The sequence below is a fragment of the Gracilinanus agilis genome, chromosome 1 (genome assembly GCF_016433145.1).
Source record: "Gracilinanus agilis isolate LMUSP501 chromosome 1, AgileGrace, whole genome shotgun sequence".
Classification (NCBI taxonomy): domain Eukaryota; kingdom Metazoa; phylum Chordata; class Mammalia; order Didelphimorphia; family Didelphidae; genus Gracilinanus; species Gracilinanus agilis.
The window spans coordinates 420,513,921-420,539,872 of record NC_058130.1 but is presented as its reverse complement, the minus strand read 5'-3'; the positions used below and the strand labels follow the sequence as shown (position 1 = coordinate 420,539,872).

At 35.1% G+C, this 25,952-nt stretch overlaps 1 protein-coding gene across 1 annotated transcript in view; it reads left to right on the top strand.

Annotated features, from left to right (window-relative positions):
- KIAA1328 (KIAA1328 ortholog) overlaps positions 1–25,952 on the top strand; it is a 529,485-nt gene that overhangs the window by 38,899 nt on the left and 464,634 nt on the right. Inside the window, exon 6 of the mRNA XM_044664948.1 lies at positions 16,324–16,439. Coding sequence (XP_044520883.1) covers positions 16,324–16,439 — 116 coding nt within the window. The remainder of the gene's footprint in view (positions 1–16,323; positions 16,440–25,952) is intronic.

The window sequence follows — 25,952 nt, the reverse complement described above, 5'->3', positions numbered from 1 at the left end:
AATGCCATATGGATGGAAGTAATTTCTTTTGGACTTGATGGGCTCCATTCAGATTTATCCTATGGCTACATCCTTCTGTATGCAAAGTCAGGAGAAGTCATGAGTATATTTGCATGTAATTTGCATGTATATACTATGCAGTCCATACTCGGGCAATTTTGAAATTAAAATTGCTTTAACCCTTAGGCTTTTGATGTGGTGATTTTTTTTTTCTTTCCCCAACTTACTCAATATAATGGTCCAAAACCTAAACTTGAGTGTACTTACTTCACAGAATTGAATCTGGGAGACTACTTTGGTTAGTCTGTCAATTTTTGCTGTTCAAAATTGTGGAGAAAACACTGACTTTGACAATTGATTTGTTTTTTACTTGATTTAGCTCTTAGTCTACAAAATATTTTATCACTAACATTTTAAAGTTTCAAGCATTTTCTTTTTTTTTTCTTTAAAACCCTTACCTTCCAAAGAGTGGTAAGGGTAGGCAATGGGGGTCAAGTGACTTGCCCAGGGTCACACACAATATGAGGCCAGATTTGAACCTAGGACCTCCAATCTCTAGGCCTGACTCTCAATCCACTGATCTACCCAGCTGCCCCCTAAGCATTTTATTTTCTGACATTCAGTAAGGAGAAACAAATGTTGATCATTTGCTATGTGTAGAAATGCTGTTCTTTGTTCTAAAAATAGCAGCCATTTGTTTTAAGTATATTAGTAGAGGCTACTAGTTTTTATGATACCCTTTGTTATTATGACTGCCCTCTAATAGTTCTCTCTTTCAGGCTAATTATAATAAGGTATACTCATCTGAATTTAGAAGCCTAGTCATTTAAAAGTTCTCTCTTGAAATTTGAAAAATTCAAGTTATTTTTAATAGCTCTTAGAAGCTTTTCAGTTTTGGTGATCTTCTTAAATATGACAACTCTATTGGACTCAGAAATAAAAATCCTTGATTCATGGTTTTCTATCTGTTTGAAAACATGTCGAGTGCCTATGGTATGGAAAAGGAACATTTCCAATATAGAGTTCTTAGAGTATTTTCTGTAGTGCTAAGTACATTAATTTTAAATACTAATTGAATGGAAAATAATCCCTTGTGGAAAATGAAATGTATTTTTTTACTAATCTAAATATTAAGGTAAAATTTGAAGATTTTTTGACTAAATATTATTTTTGCTTAGTCTTTATGAGCATGTATGTTAATTTAGATATTTACCTCTTAATTTTATGACAAACTCGACAATTTAGAGATTATATTTTGGGAATGATCTTATACCATCTTTAATCTTTTATTCTCAGAATAATCTCATATTCCTGTTATGGCTTTGATAAAAGTCTGTATGTGATTGCACAATAATAGAATATTAGAGTTGGAAAAGACCTTATATTCCATTTTCTCATTTTATAACTGAGAAAACTGTGGGTCTGAGATTACATAACTTCTCTAGGGTTACAAACAAGTTAGGAGAAAAGCCTGAACAAGAATCTAGGCTAGTGCTCTTTCTACTACAACTTGATGCCTTTCAAATCACCTATTGTGGTGGTGGACCCAACACCAAATACCTTTGATTTTGGGAAGAAAGAAGGCATTCATATATCATTGAACAATTAATAAAGGCAATTTACTTTACTCTAACACACTGAGGACATGTAAGAAGGATACAGTGACACAGTGTTTATAGAGGTGGCCCATCCTTGACTCTAAACAGCCAGCAGGACAAGATATGGTAACTACTGTGATCTTAAGACATCCATCAAGTTGGTGACTTTAGATGACCAGGGTTTCCCTGTCTAGGGAGGCAGAAGCCAATCAGGTTGTAGGGACAACATTGTTGCCTTTTAGTGAAAACTAAGTCTGTCATGAGGAAATGGGGGAAATTCTGGACTCATCATCCCTCTTTATTCCAGGGCTTAGAATGATTGTGGGAAGAGTACTGGATTTGTCATTGAACCTGAATTTGAATCTTTAACAATTGGCTAACTTACTTTGGACCTCAGTTTCCTTATCTGTAAAAAGGAGGGGGTTCTATATAACCTTTAAGGACCCTTCTAGGTCAATTCTATGCTATCGTCATCTATTCTTCTGTCTAAATATAGCCTTTAGCTGTTTAATTGATCTCACCGCCATCTCAAGCAGAGTATGATGAAAACTGAGCTACTCGTCTTTCATTTAGAGGTCTAGTTTTACTTGGTATCAATTACTAACCTCTCTGACACAAATTCAGAATATAAAAATTACCGGTTTCTTTTCTCACATATCTGTTGTGAAATTATTCTTTTTCCTCTATCCATTGTTTCTTCCCTTCCTGTTTTTTCCCCACGAAGGTATGCATGGTTATAACCTTGGTCATCCTATATTCAGCTTTGAAATACCTAGTGCTCTTCAGTTTTAACATTCTCTATTACCTAGCACCCTTAGTTTTTCTCTACTAGAAAATGTTACAACACTTAACCAAACCATCTCTCTTCTTACCTCCCCTCTTCCACCCTTTCTTATGGTTAGTTCTTATCAGCTTAAATATTCACAAGGTAGTAATAAATTGTTCTTAATTTCCATACCTTCCTGGAAAATATTTGACTTCAGGGTTCCAGACAAACTTTACTGTTTAGCAAGGATTTGTGTATGGCCTTTCCAATTTAAGAAATACTGATTAAGTACAAGACATTGCTGCTTTCTGCTAATCATTTGGAAGACTTTTTCTGGTTTTCAGATACCCCTAGTCACACTCTTGAGTTCTAAGAATTATATCTTCTTTCTAAAAGGCTTAAAAAAAGAAAATTTAAAAACAAACAAAAACCCTTATGGTCACTAGTTATTTTTTTCTGTTTTATTGACTTATCTCTCTCCTCTTCTAATCAGAAGAAAATAATTTTGGTCTGCTAAACTTTATTCTGTCCTGGATGGGCTTGCTTCTCCTTCTGGGTATTTGGGGACCCACCCCCAGACATTTAACATCTCACTTCCAGTTTCTTTCTAGATGCCTCTTCAACACAGTTTCCTACTATATCTCAGAACTTCAAAGCTAAAATGATCAATCCATCCACCAGACTCAGCCTTTCCTGGCAGCAGGGATTATAGAATGGGCCATCACACATGGTCAAAATTGATTTTGAAAAGAAATTGATTCTTTTTACTACAGATCATTTGTTCCTCTGAAAAACATTCAAGCAGAAAACATGACAAGGTTTTAAAACAATTTAAATGGTTTGTTTTATCCTAGCAATTCTTTTTCTTGCCACCCAACTTTCTTTTCTGACATTTCTTACACCTTAAAACAAACTTCTACTCCCTGTCTGCTAAATTAAAAAATAAACCAAAAAAAACCAACAAAAAACAAAAATTTAAATAGCTAGCATTTACATATCATCCTAACGTTTGCAAAGCACTTTACTTTTATTACTTCATTTGACCTTCACAATAAATGGATGATGTTTTTATCCCCATTTTCTAGATGAAGAAACTGAAGCTGAGAGACTTGCTCAGATTCTCACAGCTAGTGTTTGAGGAAGTTTTCAAATTCATGTCTTTCTAACTCCAACATCCATTGTACCACTTTCCCATTTAGTGAATTTCCTCATTAAGTAAAAATGTGTGCTAGGTGTGAGGTGGTACCTCAGAGTTGTTTTGATTTGCATTTCTTTAATAGATATTTAGAGCACTTTTTCATGTGTTTATTGATAGTTTTGATTTCTGTATCTGAAAATTGCCTATTCATGTCCCTTGCACATTTATCAATTGGGGAATGGTTTGATTTTTTGTACACTTGATTTAGTTCCTTATAAATCTGAGTAATTAGACCTTTGTCAGAGGTTTTTGTTATAAAATTTTTTTCCCAGTTTGTTGCTTCTCTTCTAATTTTGGTTGCATTGGTTTTTTTTGTACAAAACCTTTTTAGTTTAATGTAATCAAAATTATTTATTGTACATTTTGTAATTTTTTATAACTCTTACTTGGTTTCAAAATCTTTCCTTTCCCAGAGATCTGACAATTATACTATTTTGTGTTCGCCTAATTTGCTTATAGTTTCCTTCTTTATATTCAAGTCATTCACCCATTCTGAGTTTATCTTGGTGTAGGGTGTGAGATGTTGATCTAAACCTATTCTTTCCCATATTGTTTTCCAATTTTCCCAGCAGTTTTTGTCAAATAGTGGATTTTTGTCCAGAAAGCTGGGCTCTTTGGGTTTATCATAGACTGTCTTGTACAAAAAAAATCAAACCATTCCCCAATTGATAAAGGGACAAGGGACATGATTAGGCAATTTTCAGATAAAGAAATCAAAACTATCAATTAGCACAGGAAAAAGTGTTCTAAATCTCTAATAATTAGAGAAATGCAAATCAAAACAACTCTGAGATACCACCTCACACCTAGCAGATTGGCTAAAATGACAGCAGGGGAGAGTAATGAATATTGGAGGGGATGTGTCAAAACTGGGACATTAATGCATTGCTGGTGGAGTTGTGAACTGATCCAACTATTCTGGATGGCAATTTGGAACTATGCCCAAAAAGCACTAAAAGATTGCCTGCCTTTTGATCCAGCCATACCACTGCTGGGTTTATACCCCAAAGATATCATAGGGGAAAAGACTTGCACAAAAATATTTATATCCAAGCTCTTTGTGGTGGCAAAAAACTGGAAAATAAGGATATGCTCTTCAATTGGGGAAGGGCTGAACAAATGATGATATCTGTTGGTGATGGAATACTGTTTTGCTCAAAGGAATAATAAACTGAAGGAATTCCATGTGAACTGGAAAGACCTCCAGGAATTGATGCAGAGTGAAAGGAGAAGAACCAGGAGAACATTATACACAAACTGATACACTGTGTAAAATCTAATGTAATGGACTCCTCTACTAGCAACAATGCAATGATCCAGGACAACTATGAGGGACCTATGAGAAATAACACTATCCACATTCAGAGGAAGAACTGTGGGAGTAGCAACATAGAAGAAAAACAACTGCCTGATCACATGGGAGGATGGGGATATAATTAGGAATATTGACTCAAAATGAGCACCCTAGCGCAAATATCAATAATATGTGTAAGAGGGAAAAGAAGTTTTTTGATTGGATATATTATTATTTAAAGGTGTGGTCACCAAGGAACTGAATAAATACCAGTTCCTAAAATGATCTTAGTAATTTATTTACAAAATATAGGAGAGAATGGAAGTAGAGAGATTAGAAGAGGGTAGAGTAAGAGGTCTAATTTAAAGAACTAGATTTGTATTCAAGTCTGGGCTTTACTCCAGCAGGGCTCCAGAGGCCCAGCCAGAGGGCCTAAAAGTCAATTAACAAGGGGTTTAGCCAATAGAGCTTCTCCCAATAAAAGGAGACTCCCAGAGGCTAGTACCTCCAGGGAAGTTAAGTAGTCAGTCAGCCTTTTTCACTCACCACGTGTAGTTCTAAGGGAAAGACTTAAGAACAGTCTCACCAAGGTCTCGGAGTCCCAGGTCCAGTGCCCCTCCAGGCCTAAGGCACAAACAAGAAGAGCTCCTTCAGGTCCAAGACACGAACAAGAAGAGAGAAGCTGAACTCGCTGAAATCTCTTTTAAAGGGGCTTCTTTTGCATCACTTCCTGTACCTTCCTCTTAGTTTACGTGTCCAAACACAACTGAAGCTTTTCTTGGGACTGCCCAGGAGGCAGGCAGTAAATTCTGATTCGTCATTCACTCTAGCACATGTGGGTCACAGACAACCCATCTTGTGAGTTAAATGGAGATATTTTCACCTGTGATGATTAAATTTAAAGATGGGCAGGGCAGATTTAATCTCATTATCACATATGGAAATAGGTCTTGATCAATGACACATGGAAAACCCAGTGAAACTGTGCTTTGGTTAAGGGAGGGGTTGGGAGGAGGAGAGGGTTAGAACATGAATCCTGTAACCATGGGAAAATATTTTAAATTAATTAAATAAAAGATAGTAGTAAAAAAAAAAGTTTGCCTACCAAAATGAAACTACCACTTTCTAGCTTTGAAACCTAGAGTGAGAAACAGCAACAAACCCAACAACAACAAAAAAGAATAGCTTATAAAAAGAAAAAAAGAATGACATTTTCTCAAAAATTATATCTACAAGGTGTCATTTGGGCAAGAAATGTAATTTTTTTCTGAATTGTGTACCTTTCTTTGGTTGGATTGTGATTTGTGCTGATACCCTACTCTTATTAGTGAAAAGAGATTCTTATATCTGTTGAAATGTTAAAATAGCCTGCCATATATCTTTCTGCTTTTAATAAACACTAGCTCTATTTACAATAATTACTAAATAGATGATTTAATTAAACCATTACCCCTTTCTTAAGAAAGTAATTTATATTCATCAAAATATTAAGCCTTGGGTTTTAAGTAGAGCATTAAGCTGAGTTCTATTACATGAAGATTTGGCTTTTTTTTTGTTTTTAAATTCTTATTTTACTACGTAAAATATTATATATAAAATGGGATTGGTTATTGTGATCTGAGGAAGCCTTGGGCACATAAGAAAATAAAGCTTCTTGAAATCACAAACTTTCATTTTTGCCTTTGTGTCCTCAGCACTCAGCCTAATGCCTTTCACATAGCTGGTATTTAATAAAAATTTGTTGATTGGTTGTGAAGAAAAAGGTGGGTTATGATACCAGATTTGTTGTATGCCATGTGAAAGATTTTTAATAAATAATATCTAGAATTTCTATAGTTCTTTAAGGTTTTAAAAGCACTTTACTTTTTTCATTTGATAGATTAAGGAAGATAAATTACAATTAGAATATCAGATTTTGTAATTGCTTTATTGGCTTGCTTTCTGTATTTAAGGCCAATGACAATTCATTTTCTCATTTTAACTATGGTAATAGCCACAAGGAATTCATGCATATCTTTAGAGATAGGCCTTTAGAAGAATTGTTGGCCTTTGTGGTTAACATTGCTTGTTAATTTTGTTGCCATTTAGAGTACAATAATTACAGAACAGTGTAATCATATCATGGCAGTAAAAAAATAAATACTCTATTTGTCTTAATGTTTTTTATTTTTCTTACATGCCTTTGGAAGGTTTTGGAGGAATGACTTTGGTCAGTTGGGGATATTTTGATGTTTAGAAAAATTAATCAGCTACCGTGTGCTCACAAACAAAAGTTTAGCACCAGGTATGTTTGGCAATCTTTGCCTCTGCTTTGGTTTCCAGAAGCATATTTGTTTCTGTTTTGGGTATAAGTATATTAATTGTGGTGAATATCCTGCCTAGATCTTATATTGTCCTGAGAGACTAAATTGGGCCTTGTATTGATAAAACAGGTGCATTAATCTGCTTTATTTTGGGACCCTGGAGCCTCCACAGAGGTAAAACCTAGACTTTTATAGCAATTCTGCCACTGGAGTGACTACTAGGGTTGTGATTAAAAGTGTTACACTCTCTTCTTACTGCATGAAGGACATCATGACTGTATATAAAGATATTTTCCTATTTTGCTTGCCTTTCCCTTTACTCCTGTTTTACTTAATAATTGTTTTCAGAGATTGCCAAAAGTAATCTTAGTAATCTTAACTTTAGCATAGAATTTGCTATTCTCATTTTTCTACCACTGCCTTCTCTGCTCTCATATGTCTTCCTCATAGTGGTTAATATCACCTCTTTTTTGATTCTCAAGTAAATTCATTTTATTGAATTTCATCCTTAGTTGCCTCTCCCTTGTGATCTGAGAGCTGGAGGACGGAGCAATTACTCCCAAAGCCTTCTTTTATAATGGGTTTAGAACTTTCTTGGTAAATCTCTGTTTTCCATCTGCAGCTCAGTTTGTTTCCTATTTGCCCTTATGCCAGATTAACCCATTCCATTCTTTTCCTTTTGTGTATTATCTTCCCTGAGCAAGAACTTTCTTATTTGTATCTTCAACTCTTGGCACTAAGCTTTTCACTTAGCAGGCACTTAATAAATATTTTTTGATAATTGATTATTGACTATTATTGCATATTCCTTTGCTTCTTCCGTGACAATATTTTCCATATCTTTTTCTTTGTTCAAATTGTTCCTTCTCTCTGGCAGACTTCAAGCTTCTAGCCCTTTACTTAGTCAATCCCAGTTAATTCTTTTGCTCTTAGTGGTGATGTCTCCTAACAACAACTTGACACTCAGAATCATTATCACAATTTGAGAGTTGGAAGAGCTTTGACATCCATCAAGTCCAACCCATACACCCAAAGGAATTTCAGGTATAACATACCTGAAAATGGTCATCACTGAGCCGCTCTTGGAAAACCTCCATAGAATAGTCCACTATCCCTTGAGTATAGTTTGTTTCACTTTTGAACAGTTTCCATTGTTAGGAAGTTTTTCCTACCAACAAGCTAAAACTCTACATTTCCATCAGTCATTCTTGGTTCTGCCTTCTCAGGCCAAATAGAACAAATCTAAACCTTCACATGACAGTTCTTCAGATAGTGGTAGGCAGAGGTCATGAATTCCTTGAATTGTCTATCCTATAGGCTTAAATAGGCTTAGTCCCTTTAATAGATTTTTGTTTAACACAGGCTCTAGACCCTTTACCATCCTAGTTGCTCTCTACAACTTATCCGTGTCATTTTTCTAAACTACCTCCTTTTTAAATTTGTATTCTCATATTCAGAATAGACATAAATGTACTTATTGTCTAACTGTTAGTAATAGGGACTGTTTCCCATTCATTTTATTTATATCCCTTATACCTAGTACAGGGGTAGGCACATATTAGGAACTTAATAAATACTTCATTTATTGATTCTTTCTTTTACTAAGGGTAGTCAGAACTGAACATTCTCTATGAGGCCTGGGGATGGGGGAATTGGATGAAGTAGAACTATCACCTCTTTTCCTATAGGTTAAGTTCATCTTATTATGTAACTCAAACCTCCAGAACTTTTAAAGAAAAGCTGCTGTCTAACTGTGCCTCTCCTATTTTCATGTTGTACCTGGGAATTTGATTTTTTGTTTCTAACAGCAAGACTTTAAATTTATCCCTAATGAATTTCATCTTATTAGATTCAGTCCAGCACTTTTAACCTGTCAAGATCATTTTGGATCCTGATTCCCTTTCAGTGTATAGATATTCCTTCCAGTTTTGTGTCTAAGGCAAATTTGATGAGCATACCATTTCTTTATTCAAATAATCAGTAAAAAGGTTAAGCAACCCAAAGACAAGCAGAAATGTCTAAGATTCCTTACTGGAGACCTTTCATGTTGATATTTAACTATTAATAACTACTCTTTGAGTCCATCCAGTCTGTTCTGAATCTATCTATTTCTCTGCTTCTTCAACATGAGAATAGTTTAAAATACTTCATCAGAAGCTTTGATAAATCTAAGAAAAATATATCCTTAACATTTCTTTTATCTACTACAAAAGTAATCTTATTGAAAATAAAATGAGTTTAGTCTGGCATGACTTTTTTTCCCCTCTTTTATTTTAAACCCTTAACTTCTGTGAATTGGCTCCTAGGTGGAAGAGTGGTAAGGGTGGGAAATGGGGGTCAAGTGACTTGCCCAGGGTCACACAGCTGGGAAGTGTCTGAGGCCGGATTTGAACCTAGGACCTCCTGTCTCTAGGTCTGACTCTCAACCCACTGAGCTACCCAGCTGCCCCTTTGTTCCCCCTCTTGACAAAGCCATCTTGACCCTTTGAAATTATTGCTTCTTTTTCTAGATATTTGCTAACCATTCCTTTAAGTTATTTGTTCTAGAATTTTCTTTTTAAATTAAAAATTTTTTTAATTTTGAACTTAATAGGAACTAAAATAAGCATTTCTGTATACATATGCTCTAGAATAGGAGGGTGTTGTTAATGAAACTAAAAATCACTTTTGTAGAGCTTGATTTTCTGACGAAGTATTCAGTGTGTAACTTTCAAAGGTGAGCTTTTAAAAAATTCTTTCCAGACTTTTTTCTCTTTTTTCATCAAAATAGACCCTGTAATATTCTTCTTTTCCATCCTCTGCCAGAAGGAAAAAAAAAAAAAAAAGAAAATCAGACTGTGGAAACAAAATTGCTTAGTTAAAAAAAAACCAAATTCCTACATTATACATAGCAAAATAGCATAAGATTCAGGCACATTAATGTACTGTTGTTAGAGTTGTAAAGTAGCTATTTAGGACAGCAATTTGGAAAAATGCCTAAAAATTTACTAAAGTTTAATAGTTCTACCAGGATTATAAACTAAAGAAATGAATGAAAGAGAAAAAGTAGCCATATGTACAAAAATATAGGACCAATTTTGTAGTGGCAAAGAATTGGAAAGTTAGTGGATATCTATCACCTGGGAAAGGCCTGATTAGATTATAGTTTATGAATATAATATGATATTATTACCCATTAATAAATTTTGAAAAGGATGGTCTAAAAGAAGTCCCTTCTCCCCTGCCTCCCTTCCTCTCTTCTCTCCTCCCTCTCTTCCTCCCTTCCTTCCTTCCTTTCTCCCCAATTTTGTCCCCTACAAAATTCCATGCCCATAGCCCACATACTCACCAACAAAAGAACATTGCATTGGGGGCAGCTGGGTAGCTCAGTGGATTGAGAGCCAGGCCTAGAGACGGGAGGTCCTGGCTTCAAATCTGGCCTCAGACACTTCCCAGCTGTGTGACCTTGGGCAAGTCATTTGACCCCCATTGCCTACCCTTACCACTCTTCCACCAAGGAACTAATACACAGAAGTTAAGGGTTTAAAAATATAAAAAACAAAACAAACAAACAAACAAAAAACATTGCATTTACTCATCTCCTGGGTTACATTATAATTATATGGTTTAGTTTTAATTTTTTTTGTTTACATTGTTGTGGTCATCCTGTATATTGTTTTCCTGTTACTCTTTGCTTACTTAGCATTAATTCATAGAAATCTTCCCTCATTTCTCTGAATTCTTCATATTGTTTCTTGTGGTTTTAAGACATAGTAATATTCCATATGTTCATGGCCCACAGCTTATTTAGCTATTCCTCAGTTGAGAGGTACTTACTTTCTTTACAGTTCTTTGCTACAGCAAAAGTGCTACTACCAATATTTTATTATATTATCTGACATTTCTTCCAATCTTTAACTTCCATGAGATATATGCCTTCCAGTGGGTCAAAGGGTATATCCAAGATAGTTGCTGTGTTTGTGAAATGTCTGGACCAATCCACAATTCCATCCATAGATTTATGTCTTTTATATGATTAGTACCTAAATGTTAGTTGATTGATTGGACTGTTAATATTGTCTACATAGATTACACTTCTAGAGGTCAGGGCCTATGTAACTTTTATTGGCTTAATAATAATACTTGATATTTATATAGCATTATATCATTTCTAAAGCACTTCAATGACATGATTTCATTTGATCCTTCTGATAGCCTTGTTATATGAGTAGTGCAAATAGGATTTATCCACATTTATAAGAAGAGAACTGAAGCTTAAAAAGAGGGCAAGTGACTTGACCAAAGGTAAATAGCCAGGGTGGTTTGTAACCAAGACTACTTTCTTCTCATTTTCTCTCTGGTACTTTTTTGCTGGGTTATATTGATCTCAGTATAGTAGAGAAGGTTCAGATAAAAGTTATTTAAGTAACAGTTTAAGACTATGAGGATTAGTTAAGAAGAATAAACTATTTAACCATTGAAGGCACAATTTTTGAGGCAATAGATTGTCTTGATTTTTTGTCTATGTTTTGACCATTTCTGTTCAAGAAACTTTAATTAAGTGCTTACTGTGATAATAGCACCAGGTACTGAAGTTTGATAAGATGTAGTATCTGTTCTTATAAAGCGTATAGCCTGGTGGGAGGGAATGATCAAAACCTAGGTAACATTGCAAAGTTAGTATATTGGAGTTTTGTAAAGTTAAGTTAGCTGAGGATTGGTGGTTGAAGGTTGTTACTAAAGTAGGGAGGAGAATTTGGGAAGATTTTATAGAAGCAGCATAATTGAGTTAGGCTTTAAAGAAGGAGAATAAATTCCTAGCCTCAGACATTTCCTAGCTGTGTGATCCTAGGTAAATTGCTTGTCCAAAATCTGTTTGCCTCATTTTCCTTATCTGTAAAATGAGATGGAGAACGAAAGTGACTGTTTCCTTCTCATAAAATTGTTTTTTAAAGAAGAGTGAACATATTCTAGCTATATAGCTAGAAAAGCACAGAGGTAGGTAAGCTCAGGGCATGCTTTGGGGGATCAAAAAAGTAACATGGTAGTATGAGGCAAAAGAAAGGCAAAAAGGCATCCAATTGTGGAGGACCTTGAATGCCAAAGGAATTTGATTTTGATTTATTGGGCAGTAGGGACCCAGTAAATATTTTTAGCAAAGAAGTCACATGAGCAAATTATAAATTTGAGGGAGAAGAGAATAGAAACTGTAAAAAAAGTCTTAGTAGGGTATTGCTGGTAGGTCAGGTAGATGGCAATTAATGTAAGAGTTGCTAAAAATATGGAATTGATAGGACTAGGCAACATCATTGTATATGATAGATGACAGAAGAATCAAAAATAACTCTTTAAGTTTCTGACATGGGAGATTGATTGAATGGTGGGCATGTAAACAGAAATATTAATGTTACAGGAAGGACAAGTATGGTGTGGGGGATGGAGAATAAATTTAGCATTGAATATGCTGAGGTGTTAGAGGGACATCTGGGTAGAAATGTCAAGATGGAACTCAGAAAAGAGACTATGGCTAGGGATCTAGATTTGACACGCATCAACTTAGAGGTATTAGTTGAATTCTTCACATAATTGTATTTGTGAAGGTAGATGCTTAAAGACAGATCATTGGGGAATACTCAATTTAAGCAGTCTGGAATCCAAGCAGCATTTATTAATCCTTTTTCAAGTGCAAGAAATTGTAGTCTTCTGGGGATACAAAGAATAAAAAAAAATCAACAAGTCCTTGATCTCAAGAACATTATGTTCTACTAGGTGTGTGGGTTGAGATTCAGTGTGTAATTCTCAGAGTAGTTTTTGACTTGTTGTAATCCCAATTTTCAAGGTCCCTGAGTATTACTATTCCTTACTCTACAACTACCTCCTCCTCCTCGCCCCCCCAACCCCAACTTTCAAAAACCTTAAGAAGAGTTTATCTGTACCCTGGAAAGAAAGGGATGGGGGCAGCTGTGTAGCTCAGTAGATTGAGAGCCACACCTAGAAAGAGGGAGGCCCTGGGTTCAAATGTGACCTCAGACACTTCCCAGCCATGTGACCCTGGGCAAGTCACTTGACCCCCATTGCCTAGCCCTTACCACTCTTCTGCCTTGGAGCCAATATACAGTATTGACTCCAAGATGGAAGGTAAGAGTTTAAAAAAATAAAAGGCAACAGGGAGTTTCAAAAGTATTATGGTCCCAGGCTGGGAATCCCATGATAGTCACAGCTTTTTCTTCATCATGGGGGTCTTTAGGGATATGTAATGTTGAAAGTCATGTGCTAAAGACTGTAAACATGACAATCCCCCCTTCTGTGGGATTGGACAGAGGGGAGGAGGAAAATCTTGCATCAAGATTATTATAAAAGTCTGTGATTGTACCTAGAAGAAGAGAGGGCATTTTTTTCCCCAAGCAAGCCACTTAGGTGGGCAGATTCCCTTTTACTCCCTTTCCCTTTCTTCTCCCCCTTCCCCCCACTGTCTGCTGTTTTCTCCAAATAAAAACGCTTTTCTCTGCTGACATCTTCTTTAGTTTCCTGTCTGTTCATTAGAGTGATTTCTCGGGGTAGGAATCTTCTCAAAATTCTACTCCACACTTAGGGGAAACTACATGTATAAATGAACAATTGTAAATAATATACAAAGTAATTTAAAGTAAAGAGTTTAGGCCTTACCTGGCCTAACTTTTAACTTTTAACTTTTAACTCTGAGGAATGTATAGTACAAGGATAAAGAGGCAGGAAATAGTTAACAGGAAGTAGCAAGAAGGCCTATGGTTTTTTTTAAAAATTATTTTACATTATGGTGGTTTTATTAGGTGAAAATTTTAACTAGCCTTATAGGTTCAGATACATTTTCAGAACCTGTACCAATATAGTAGCCGCACTGACATATACATATATGTAAGTGCATACTCACATATGCTCACACAAATATATGCAGGCATAAATGTTCATGTTGAATTTAGGTCTTTTGGGCTAAGTTACATGTGTAGCAAAACCAGAGATATAAACCCAATAGATAAACAAGAAGCACTGATATACTTAGAACAAAACACTTTCTTTAAGTTATATATTTATTGGATCATTCTTAGTGAGTAGAGGGCCAGATGTGGATTCAGAATGATTTGGGTTCAAATCCTGTTTAATATTTCCAGTAAAAGAGATTGAAAAGTTATATTGACAGAAAAGTAGTCATTGTTTTCTAAAAAATGTGTTTATTTAATAGAATTTATTCACAGGTACCTCACCTTCTCCCTTCTCTCCCTACATCATAGAACGTATCACCCATAAAGGGATATGCCTATATAGATTGTGTCTTTTATGTTTCTGTTTTTCAGTTCATTCTCTGGAGTTGGACATTCGCAAACTGTTCTTCAAATACTAATTCTGTAGCTGTGTAAAATGTTCTCTTGGTTTTATTTGCTTCATTCTTCATTACTTCATGTAGATCTTTTCAAGCCTTTTCAATGAATTTGTTCGTCGTTTCTTAGGGCACAGTAGTATTCCATCATAATCATGTACCACAATTTTTTCAACCATTTCCCAATTGATGGACATCCCCTTGATTTCCAATGCTTTGCCACCACAAAGACAGCTGCCATAAATATTCTTGAACATATAGGTTCTTTTCCTTTTCCCCTGATATCCCTGGGAAACAGACCCAACAATGGTATTATAACTCTGGTCATAATTCCAAATCACTCTCCAAAATGGTTGAATCAGTTAATAGTTCTCATGTTTTTTTAAGCTCTTACCTTTCATCTAAGAATCAATACTGTGTACTGGTTTCAAGGCAGAGGAGTAGTAAAATGGGTGTTAAATGATTTGCCCAGGGTCACACTGCTAGGAAGTGTCTTGAGGGGAGGAAATGTATGTGACCAAAACTTTAGAAAATTAGCAAGCCACTTAGGAAAAATCAAAAGAAAAGAGTTTAAAAGAGTAAAAAAAACCCAAAAGGGATCAGGAAAAATTGAACCTGACTGAAAAAAAAAAACAATCTAAATGAGCAAAGGCTTAGTTGAGATTAGATAGTAGAATCATAGGCTCATAATGGTTCTGGAGCTGCAAGGGATCTTTGAGTCTAGTGCAATTCTCTCATTCACAATTAAAGAAACTGATAAAATAATATGTCATGGATCAGATTAGTCAGTGTGTGACTTAGCATTCAGCAGTGTAATGAAAAAGTATTCGTTAGAGGTTAATTCAGAGTTGGGGTTTGAAAAAAGGAGATTGAGATTTGAAGGGAGATAAGACAAGGCAGCAAACAATTGTAGTATGGAGGATATTATATAGAGAAAATCGATTTTCTGCTGATGTAATTTGCTTTAACATTCTATTTTAATTATATAAGATAATGAGAACATTATTCATATGTAATAGTAGTTACCAATAAATAGAACTCAGGAATGAGTTATTTTGGTATAGTATAACATTATTGCTATTATTCATATTATAGAAAGTAGGTCACTGTTAAGTTCAACAGTACCTTTTAGGACAGTCTCAAAATTTGCTTTTGTGTCTTTAGAAATATTAGTATTTTTTAAAAGCTGGTATATTTAATGTATTTTCTACATTTCAGTGCTTAAGCTGCCTTTTTTACTGGGATTGAATGTAATAAAGTTTTAGGGTTGTGTGTTAATAATGAAAAATTATTTTATAACCTTTGTAGTCCTTAGATTGAAAATAAAGTCTTTTCTTATATTAATGCCATCTTTTACTCACAGCCCAATTATTTATATGCTGCTCAGAAAATGCAAGATGCCAGATCCAAGAAAAAAAAGTAAAATTATGCATATATTGGGCTCAAACATTTCAGAGATGAATATGTTTATATCATAGCTAGCATTTAAATAAAAATGTAGGAAAAATCTAAATCAGAAATAAGCTGGTTATATTTTCCTCTTCTAAAGTAGGAAAGTAGAACATATGCTTTATAAATTGGAATTTCTTTCTTTCCCAATAGGCAATTTGGAGACCTATATCTTACAGTGTAGGACTTCCTAACTATTGAGGCACTTATGATTATGGAAATCATTCTTCATTTAAAACCACATATATGTTTTTTATTAAAAAGGAGGAAAAATTGTCACTTGAATTTCTAAACTGGAGAAAAAATGAAGGTGATTTCATTGAATATGTGTGTGAATATAACATTTCATTCTAACTGAATTTTGGTGGGGTATTTCTTCCAGGGTAAGTGAGGAAAAGGAAGTAACAGAAGAACGACTAAAAGCTGAACAGGAGTCATTTGAGAAGAAGATCAGAAAGCTAGAAGATCAGAATGAGCTTATCATCAGAGAACGGGAAGATATCCTTTTGAAAAGGGTTTTTTTTTTTTTTTTTACTGAAATGTAAACAGGTTGATTTTTCCATTGAGAAACTGAATCTCAGAGAAATAATTGTTCTAATTTATGATAAGGAATAAGTCTGCATGTGCTGCCATTCCCTGGCAATCAGAGACAACTTATCAGCATGGGCACCTACCTTTTTTGAGCTTGAAATATCCATCCAGCTATTCTACCAAAGGCATATGCTCAGGAATATTTGTCAATAGAAATTGACAATAAAAAATTGGGGCATTAAATTGTAGTTTGGGGACTTTATTATTTGATCCTCTCATGTAATTGAAGTTGAAAGCTGTTTTAAAACTTTGGATTTTGATGAGATATAAAGGATGAATGTTTCCAAAGCAATATTAATATAACCAGACTGCTTTTACAAACTGAGATAAGGATCCGGATGAGGAATGGGGAATGGGAAAGGTAAGCCTTTGCATTGGGAACATCACTTTTAGTGTGTTTATTGTAGCTGTCATTAGGCATGATGTTTGAAATGGGATTGAAGGGAAATTGGGTCTCAGAATGGTTAGTCTTGTTCTTCAGGTAGCAAAAGGATGTAAAGTGAATCCCATGCCTCAAATAGCTTTTGAAATCCTTAATACCTGCTGATTTAATTTATATGCTTATTCAGATATTCTATTGTACTATTAATGTAGAAGAAAACATTCATTTTGGAAGGTAGAACAATTATTTTGAGAAAGGGAAGGGCAAAATTTTTACATGTTCCTAATAGAGGCTGCACAATTGTTTTTGGTTTAATATCTATTTGTTAATTATTTCAGAAAATTTGGGTCTGTCAGTAAATTTCTCAGACATTAGTTATACATATGCCAAGGCTACAGGAAATTGGAAACATAAGAACATGCTAATTAGTTTAGTGTTAAAGCATAAGAAGTCAGTCAGCCCAAGAAAATTATATCAAAGCTTCTATTATAGTTTCATTTATGTCAGGTTCCTTAGCATCCATCAAGCTAACCCTATAGAGTGAATGGAACTTCTTATCACATTTCCCACTGAGAGGGTTCCACACCCTCCTGGTACCCTATGCCTTCTGACAGTATTGTGACCACATGATACAAGGCTCTTATGATTAGCCATCCAGTTACCTAAGGCTGTCATTCTTTTGCACCACAGTTCCTTGCCCTATTTCAGTAATAAATTTCACCCCAAAGCCATTTCAATGAATTCCTGACAACAAAAGTCAAATCTTTTGGGCCAGGCATAGCTCAGGCCAACGCATGGATTCAGACTTGAGATTAGAATGCAATGAAGTGTTTGTGTATCATAAATGCAATCAAAACAAGTTTACTTGTGATAGGATTAAAAAAGGATACTAAATAAATTAAAATAAAACTCTACCAAGAGAATATATTATATGCTTGCTTCCACCCATGCATTCATTACACCAACAGGTAACACTTGGTTAGGATTGTGTCTGCTTAGGGCAGCTAAAACCTCTAGAGCACCTATTTCCCATACACTAGGCCATTCATGCCTCAGGGAGCAAGAAACCCAAACCAAATTCTCTTCTCCCTGGCCTATCAAATCTCAAGAACAACCTGTCTGTTTCCTTAAAGAGAAACCAACCTAATAATAAAATAAAGTCAACCCAAAGTTGATAATGATAGCAATAATAACAACAATAATAACAGCCAACATTTATATATCTTTATAATTTGCAAAATACTTTTCTTACAGCAACATAAAAGTCATCATTCTCTTTATTTCAATTATATAAAAATATATATATATTTTGGGTAAGTCATTTAAAAGACTCAATACAAGTTAATGGGCATTTATTAAATGTGGGCTGATATGCAAGATTATTTACCCTATACTTCATAAAAGCAGTAGTTACCCAGTTTTTCCTTCAACATTTGAGTCATTATGGTCCTTCACTCCTGTTTTATTCCTAGAGATTTTTTTTTTTACTTACATGTCATATTAGGGCTTATTTATTCATCTTAGTGACTAAAAGTGGTTGTTTTCTTTCGTCTAATCTTTTGTTCTTTTGTAAAACCACTTTAGCTTGACCATGAGTTACTGTCTTTATAGCTTTGCAGTCATTCTCTCCTTTTTTATTCTTACAGATTTCCTCTTTAATTATGTGTTATTAATCTTATCTATCCAATACAGTAACCAAAATTTATTTTCTTTAATATAAAAGGTGTGAAAATTTTCAGTACTTTTTTTTCTTGTGGTGAAGGGTTGTGGGAGAATTGGGGATGGTTGGTGGAAATATCAATCAAGCATTTATTCTTTGGTATGTGCCAAATACAACCAGGCACTAGGAATATAAATATAATGATAGAAAAAGTCATTATAGGAGCTATCATGGTTAAAATATTAGAGAAGAAAGGCCTTTAATAGAATTGACTGGCCTCTGGGCCACTGAAAAAATGAGCCTGCATGAACTCTTTGGTGTTAAGTACCACTAGCTGCCAATCTTTGTACTACTTTCTTACTCTTCTTTCAATACCTTTTTTTTTCCATAGATAACTCTGTGATAACTGGAGAGTCTTAAGATGTATCTTTTTTTCATTTCTCAAAAGGAGTAGTGGTCTAAGTCCCAGAAAACCTAAAGGAATTACTGGAAGGAATGTGGGTATTAACTTTTGAACCCAAGGGGAATTCAAAGTGTCACAAGATTCCTCAGACCAAAGGTTGCTCTGTGTATGGGGAAAAAGGGAAAGTGGAGAGCAGGGACCAAGGAGGTGGCATTCGCTTGTTTAGAGTTTAGACCATTCAGTACAGAAACATTTATGAAGCAACAGTAGTGTACTAGACAGTTATTAAATTACAACATTTAAGTATAATATTACTCTTGTGGAATATACAGTCTAATGTGAGAAATGACCAAAATATAAATAATGATAATTTTTTAAAGTGCACAAAAGAGATGCAAGCAAGTATTGGAAGAAATCCTAGGGAGGTCATCATCATTGAGCAGCTAAGAGAGCTGTTCAAAGGTTATTGCAACAATCCAAGTGGATAGTAATGAGAGCCTGGACTAAAGTGCTGACAGTAGAAATAGAAAAGAGGATAGATGAGAGAGCAATTGGGGAGATAGAATCAATATAAAACATTCATAGCAGGAGGTGAGAGGGAAGGGAAGAGAAGAATCAGAGGTTTTTCTTTTCAAAGGAAATGAGGTCAGAATGAGGAATGAACTTGAGAAGAAAAACTCAATTTAGCACATATTGAGTTTGAGATGATGGCAGGGACATCATATAGAGATGTTAGTCAGATGGAGATACGAGTTGGAAGCTCTGAAGAGAGGGCAGCATTGGATATATAGTTTTAGACATTAACTGCTTAGAGTTGTTAGTTGAAGCCATGGGAGTGAATGAGATTAGTCAGAGATAGATTTTGGAGAGAGAAGAGGATTAAAGATAAAACCTTGGGGGTTGGGGTAAAGTATAAACCAGAAAAGAAATGCAAAGTGAAATAAAGGGTATTGTAGGAAAGGCCTGTTTCAGACTTGTTCTCTGGTAGCTAAGGTTTGCTACTGGAAATAAATGAACACTTGTATAAAATCTGACTAATAACAAAAAAGGGATTTATTCTGCCATAGTTGAGGAAGGATAGTCACTGAGGATATTGAAATCACTGAGCACTGCTACTCTGTTTCTTTGTGGCTCATGGTGGTCCACTAGTCAAGCATTGGGAGGATCAGAAAGAAGATTGTACTCAGGCAACCAGGAAGTTATTATAAAGGCTTACGTAAAGAATGGATAATTAAACGAAGTCAATAGGTATAAGAACAATTTTTTTTTTTTTTAAGTTTGGAGAAAAGAGATGAAATTGCAATTGGATGAGGTAGAAAGTTCTTTTAAGATTGAGGTGACCTGATCTTTTTTATAGACAGAGCAAAGGGATCCAGTGAAGTACAATATATATCAGATGTGTTAAAAAAGAATAATACAACTCAAACAAGATCCACTATAAATGTCTACCATCTCGACAGAGTAGAGTATGTACTTCATGATTCAAAACTGTTGAGAGAGGGCTCCGACATTGAGATTTTTTGTTTATGGAGGGTTGATACAAGAGGTCTGAAGCTTTCCCAGAAATAGAACATAAACATCTCTCAGAAGCTGACAAAATCACTTCATAATGAGGCTTGAACATTTCCTCAGATAAGACATTTACAGCTCGCTGTAAGAGCTCAGCTTTGTACATGACCTTTGACCAAAAGTAGCAGTGCCTCTCTATGAGATTTGGACCTTGCCAGAAATCCCAGGCAAACCCACAAGCATGTCCTCCATGACTGCTTTCCTCATTGGGTCCAACTTGTCCTAGGTTCCTCCATACAAGATCACAGGATATCAGAATGGGAAGGGTCCTCAGATATAATCTAGTTCAATCTGTAATTGGAGAGGCATCGTCTTGCCAGCAACCTTAACAAGAAATGCATACATTCAGGCTTGAATGCTTCTTCTAATGTGAATTTCACTGCCCCAACGAGGAGACTCATTCTGCTTTAGGATCTTTGTGAGGAAGTTTTTCTTACCTCAAGCTAAAATTGGATTCTATACAACTTCTATCCATTGTCCTAAATTTTTTTTCTTTTCCAAACTAAACTTTTCTACTTCTGTTGGCCCTTAAGCATAATTTCCAGACCTTTCTTAATAACTGATCAGTTTCTTTTTAATCTGTTGTTCTTCCTAAAAAGATGTCACCTGACCTGAATATGTACTATATTAGACCTATCATTCTTCATTATGGATGACGTAATTCTGTTACTGGTATTAAAGATCATGTCACCTTTTGGGGGGTATTATATTCCATTGTTGTCTCATTTTCCACTTTCAGGTCTCTGAAACCTTGAGATTTTTTCAGATAAACTGTCATGTAGGTGTGTTTCTGTCATTCTGTCCTTATGCAGAACATTATTTTTTTAAAAAAAAACTTTATTTTTTTAAACCAAAGTGTAGGACTTTCCATTTATTCCTGTTAAATTAGAGTTGGCCAATTTTTCTAGACTAGAAATCATTTTAGATTTTAATCCTGCTATTCCAACATATCAGACATCTTTACTATTATCTGGCTATTTAAAAAATATTAATGGGAGAAAGTCAAGAGTTAAGTCCCCTAGAATCTCTATTAAAACCTTTATTCTAGTTTGATGTTGATCTTTTAATGACTTAATCTTTCGATGTAGTGGTTAAGCCAATTTATAATCTAACAAACTAGCCATCTTCTGTTCCATATTTCTCCATTGTATCTTTGTCACAAAGACATCATGAAACTTTGTGAATGAAATACTTTTTGACAAATTTAGCTATCCTATGTCTGTGACATTATCCAGTCTAACAACCACTAATTTCTGTCAGAAAAGGAAGTGAGCTTAATCTGGCAAGTTTGTTATATATACATTTATATTATCTGCTAATGTTCTTCAATTTTAAGTGCTCCGAAATTATAAAGAATTGCAGAAAAGATGAATTCATGCTTTAAATGATCAGTTTCCCTTTCTAAATGTTCATGGGATCATCTTTTTAGTTTTGTCAAAAATTGGTCAATAAGTAGAGGAATCATTAACCTATAACTTGAAGCATTCTACCCTATAATTTTAAGAATCTAATAAGGGGCACCTAGATGGCTCACTGGATAGAGAGCCAGGCCTTGAGAGGGGAGATCCTGGGTTCAACTCTGACCTCAAATCATTCCTAGCTGTGTGACCTTGGGCAAGTCACTTAGCTCCTATTGCCTAGCCCTTACTGCTCTTTGGCCTTGGAAACAATACATAACATTGATTCTAAGATTGAAGATAAAGGTTAAAAAAAAAAGAATCTAATGAGCTTTTATATTTAGCATCTATTAAAACTTTATATGTAACCTTCTGCATTAATAAGGATTATAAAACATTTTCCTTAGAATAGCTTTCATGTAAATAATACAAATATTTCTATTTAACAGATTAGACAGTGAGAGTTAGAAAGACTTAGTGATTTGCCCATGGTTACAAAACTAGTAAGTTTCAGTGCCATCATTCAAATGTTAAGTTTTAGGATTTTCAAGTTCAGTGCTCTTTGTACCATACTATTAAGTTTGCCCTTTGTTCGAACTGATAAGATTTCATTCTTCATCCTAGCTTATAACAGCAAGTTCTCTTAAAAAGGTCAGTGATGGTAGTTAGTAAAATATGGTAATTGAGACCACTGAGCAAGTAACTTTATTTTCATGTCCTCATTCTACTTCAGGTCATGGATATTAGTCTTATTGGAGAAAAAAACCCAGAAACCCCAAATTTTGATATCTGATCTAAAAGCAATGACATAGACTTCTATATTACTAAAAACTCCTTTATCTACTTACCTACCTACTTCCTCTGGAGACTTCTTACAAACAGACTGCAAACCAACTGCAAGGAGCTGATGGATGACAGGGTCTGGTTATCTATGGTATCTATAGCTTGAGTAGAAGAGCGGGTGGGGTGTTCAAAGAAGACTAGTACCTCTTATTTTAGGGCTTTCTGAACCCTTTTCAGGGCTTCTCATCTTTGGCATCTACCTGTCATCTAACTTTCACCTGGGACTACAAGAAGCTGTAGCATGAGCAGCAGCCACACCTGGTATACTCTCTCAGCACATGGACTAAAACCAGGTTGAGAGTAACCAACAGGCCTCAGACACATCAGTGAGTAGGAGAGTATCTATACCAAACAAGACTTTCCCCATTGGAATGGGCAGATGAGAACAATTAGTTCCAGTGGCCATGAAGGCTGAAGAAGGCACTGTGGAAAGCCTAGAGTTTGGCCAGCATCCACTGCATCCTGGACCATCATCAGTCATTCTGACTTTTACCTTGCCACTTGACTTTAATGACTGAAATAGAGAGTGAAGCTGATGACTTTATGCAGCTCTGCCTCACTTAAATCCAATTCATGCACAAGTCAAGACATCACCCCATAATGTCATTGGTCCTCTTTGAAATGGACTAATAGTAGTTTAAGTACAGAAACCAGAAGATTTTATTATCTGTTCTTTTTTGATTATATATATAATTAGTTTGATAGTTTTTTAACTGCAAATCCTTGAGTATTTTGAAATGTCTGTGAGAATCTGGAACTATACTCAATTCAAACTATGACTTTTTTTTTTTTTTTTACAAGCTCCTAACTCCTTGCCCATGAAATTTTGGTAGGGGCCTAGAAAGAATTTGTGTTCTGGGAGATACAATGGGATTGGGATTGTTGGGCCTTTCTCTCTCTGGTCATTTAGGAGGAATATCTATCATATTCCTCCTAGGAACTGACACGATAAATTATAAACATTTTGGCACAGTCTGTGGGGATGGAATAAGGAGGTGAGGGTAGGGTTGAGCTCCCTCCAGCATTGTATTTGTGCAAGTATAGAAGCCAGTGTAGTAACCCCATAAAACATGGGAAGGTGCAGGTAAAGGTTTATGCAAAGCCTCACAGTTTTAAGTGAGAAATTCCTGATTAGACTACAGACCCAGGCTTGTTCTTCATCTTAATTTATATTAAATTTCCTTTTTATCAAACTTGGCTTTCTTTGTTAATTCCAAGCTCGCATGCCTATTGCCTTCCTTATTGATACCCTGAGAATTGATTCTAAGTGCTCCCCTTTCATTTCTTTATGTAAACTATTCTTTATTAATGACTGAGGACCTGTTGGATCCTTAGAACTTATTTCCTTTGTATTTTTAGTCTTTCCCTGTTAAAAGGCTGTACTTCTAGAGTGTTTGCTGTTTCCCAAGAAAGTGAAACTGTTTATCCTTCTCAGAATTAAATTCTTTCAGGGATAAAGACTCTCCTTTAATAAATGGCAGTAAGGGCTAGAGCATGGCTTCATGGCATTATGCCCAGCTTGCCTCCTCCCTTCTAAAAATTAGTTTGAATTAGATCTTTATGATTTCCCCTCTAAGTCTATCTTGATCTAGTTGTACCTAATAATTAAACTAGGAAATTTGGGGAGTTTTACCTCACAATTTGAGATACATTGCATTGAAGATTGTCTTTCAAATCTATCTATGATGAAAGAATGAAATATTCTATTATTCTATCCTGATATTTGAAAAAATAATCATTTCAAGGATCTATGATTTTATACTTTAGATTGCAATCTCTGTACAGCTTAGCGATTGGTCTTCATGAGTTGCTGTTGCCAAAATGTTCATCACTTTGCGGCCAACCTGTTAATGATTCTCTCTGAACTTAAGACTGGTCCTATTAGAACAGATATAAAATACATTACCAAACCTTTACTTGGAGTCTGTCTCTCTGGGTTCATGGGACTTGGTAAGTCTTGCAAACTTCTGGAATAATCTTTATAATAAAATGTTTATTTCTATGCTAACATAAGACATCAGACTATGACTTTAGTAGCAGAAATAAAACTTTTGTCCTTTTAAAAGAGATTTGTTGGGCAAACAACAAAATCCTAATAGATATGAGATGTAACTACAGAATTAACTTTAACTGCTCTTTGATCATTACTAACAGTTGAAGTATAAATGAGGAGATAATAAATTTACCAAAGTGCAATGTTATGGAGAATGAACAGAGTCAAAATGGAAGAATTCCTTTCATATAAATAGGTCCTTCTGATTCTCCTCTTTGCAAGTGACATTGTCCTGCTTTCATCAAGCCCAGGGGTGGGGATAGAAAGCATTTTTTAAGTGCTTGATATGTGTCAGTCACTGTGCTAAGCACTTTACAAATATCTCATTTCATCCTCACTAGAACCTTGCAAAAGTGGTGCTATTAGCCTAATAGTTGAAGAAACTGAAGCAAACAGAGATTAAGTGACTTGTCCAGGGTTACACAACTACTTAGTATCAAAACCTGGTTTTGAACTCAGATCTACCTGACTTCTGGGTTATCACTCTATCCGTTGTACCATTTTGCTTCCTTGAAACATTACAGAATCTCCTGCGTAAGATTTGTCATTGTCCAAACTATACATAAAGAAAATCAAATGAACTAATAATTCTCTTTGCCCAAATCTTTAGATGGACAACTCATAGAGCTGGTCCATATATGTATATATGACATATATCTTGCATAAGGATCTGCAAGTAGACAATGATTTGGGCCCAGAGTTAAATAGGAAGAGATTAATGGACTGGATTGACTACAGGCATTGCACAGAGCATTTAATTACCCCCTCTTCACTCACAAGGGCCAATTTTCTTAATAAGAATATTCTTCTGGTGATTCTGTAGTCCTTGAAGATGAAAGTGAGGGTCACATATATGTCAATAGAGAGATATATTAAACATTGCACAGGATAAACTTTATAAAGGCCTTCTTTGGCAATATTAATGTACTGAAGGTAAAGGATGAATGAAGATGAACAACCATAAGCTCTACTGGCATCCACAAATGTAAGAAAAATTAGAAGAATGTTTGCGTATTGAATGGCTCTCTTATGGAAACTTTATTAGGAGGATATGGACAAGAATCATGTGGGGCAAGTAAGTATGGATAGAGTGGGCTGTATTCTTTACCATTA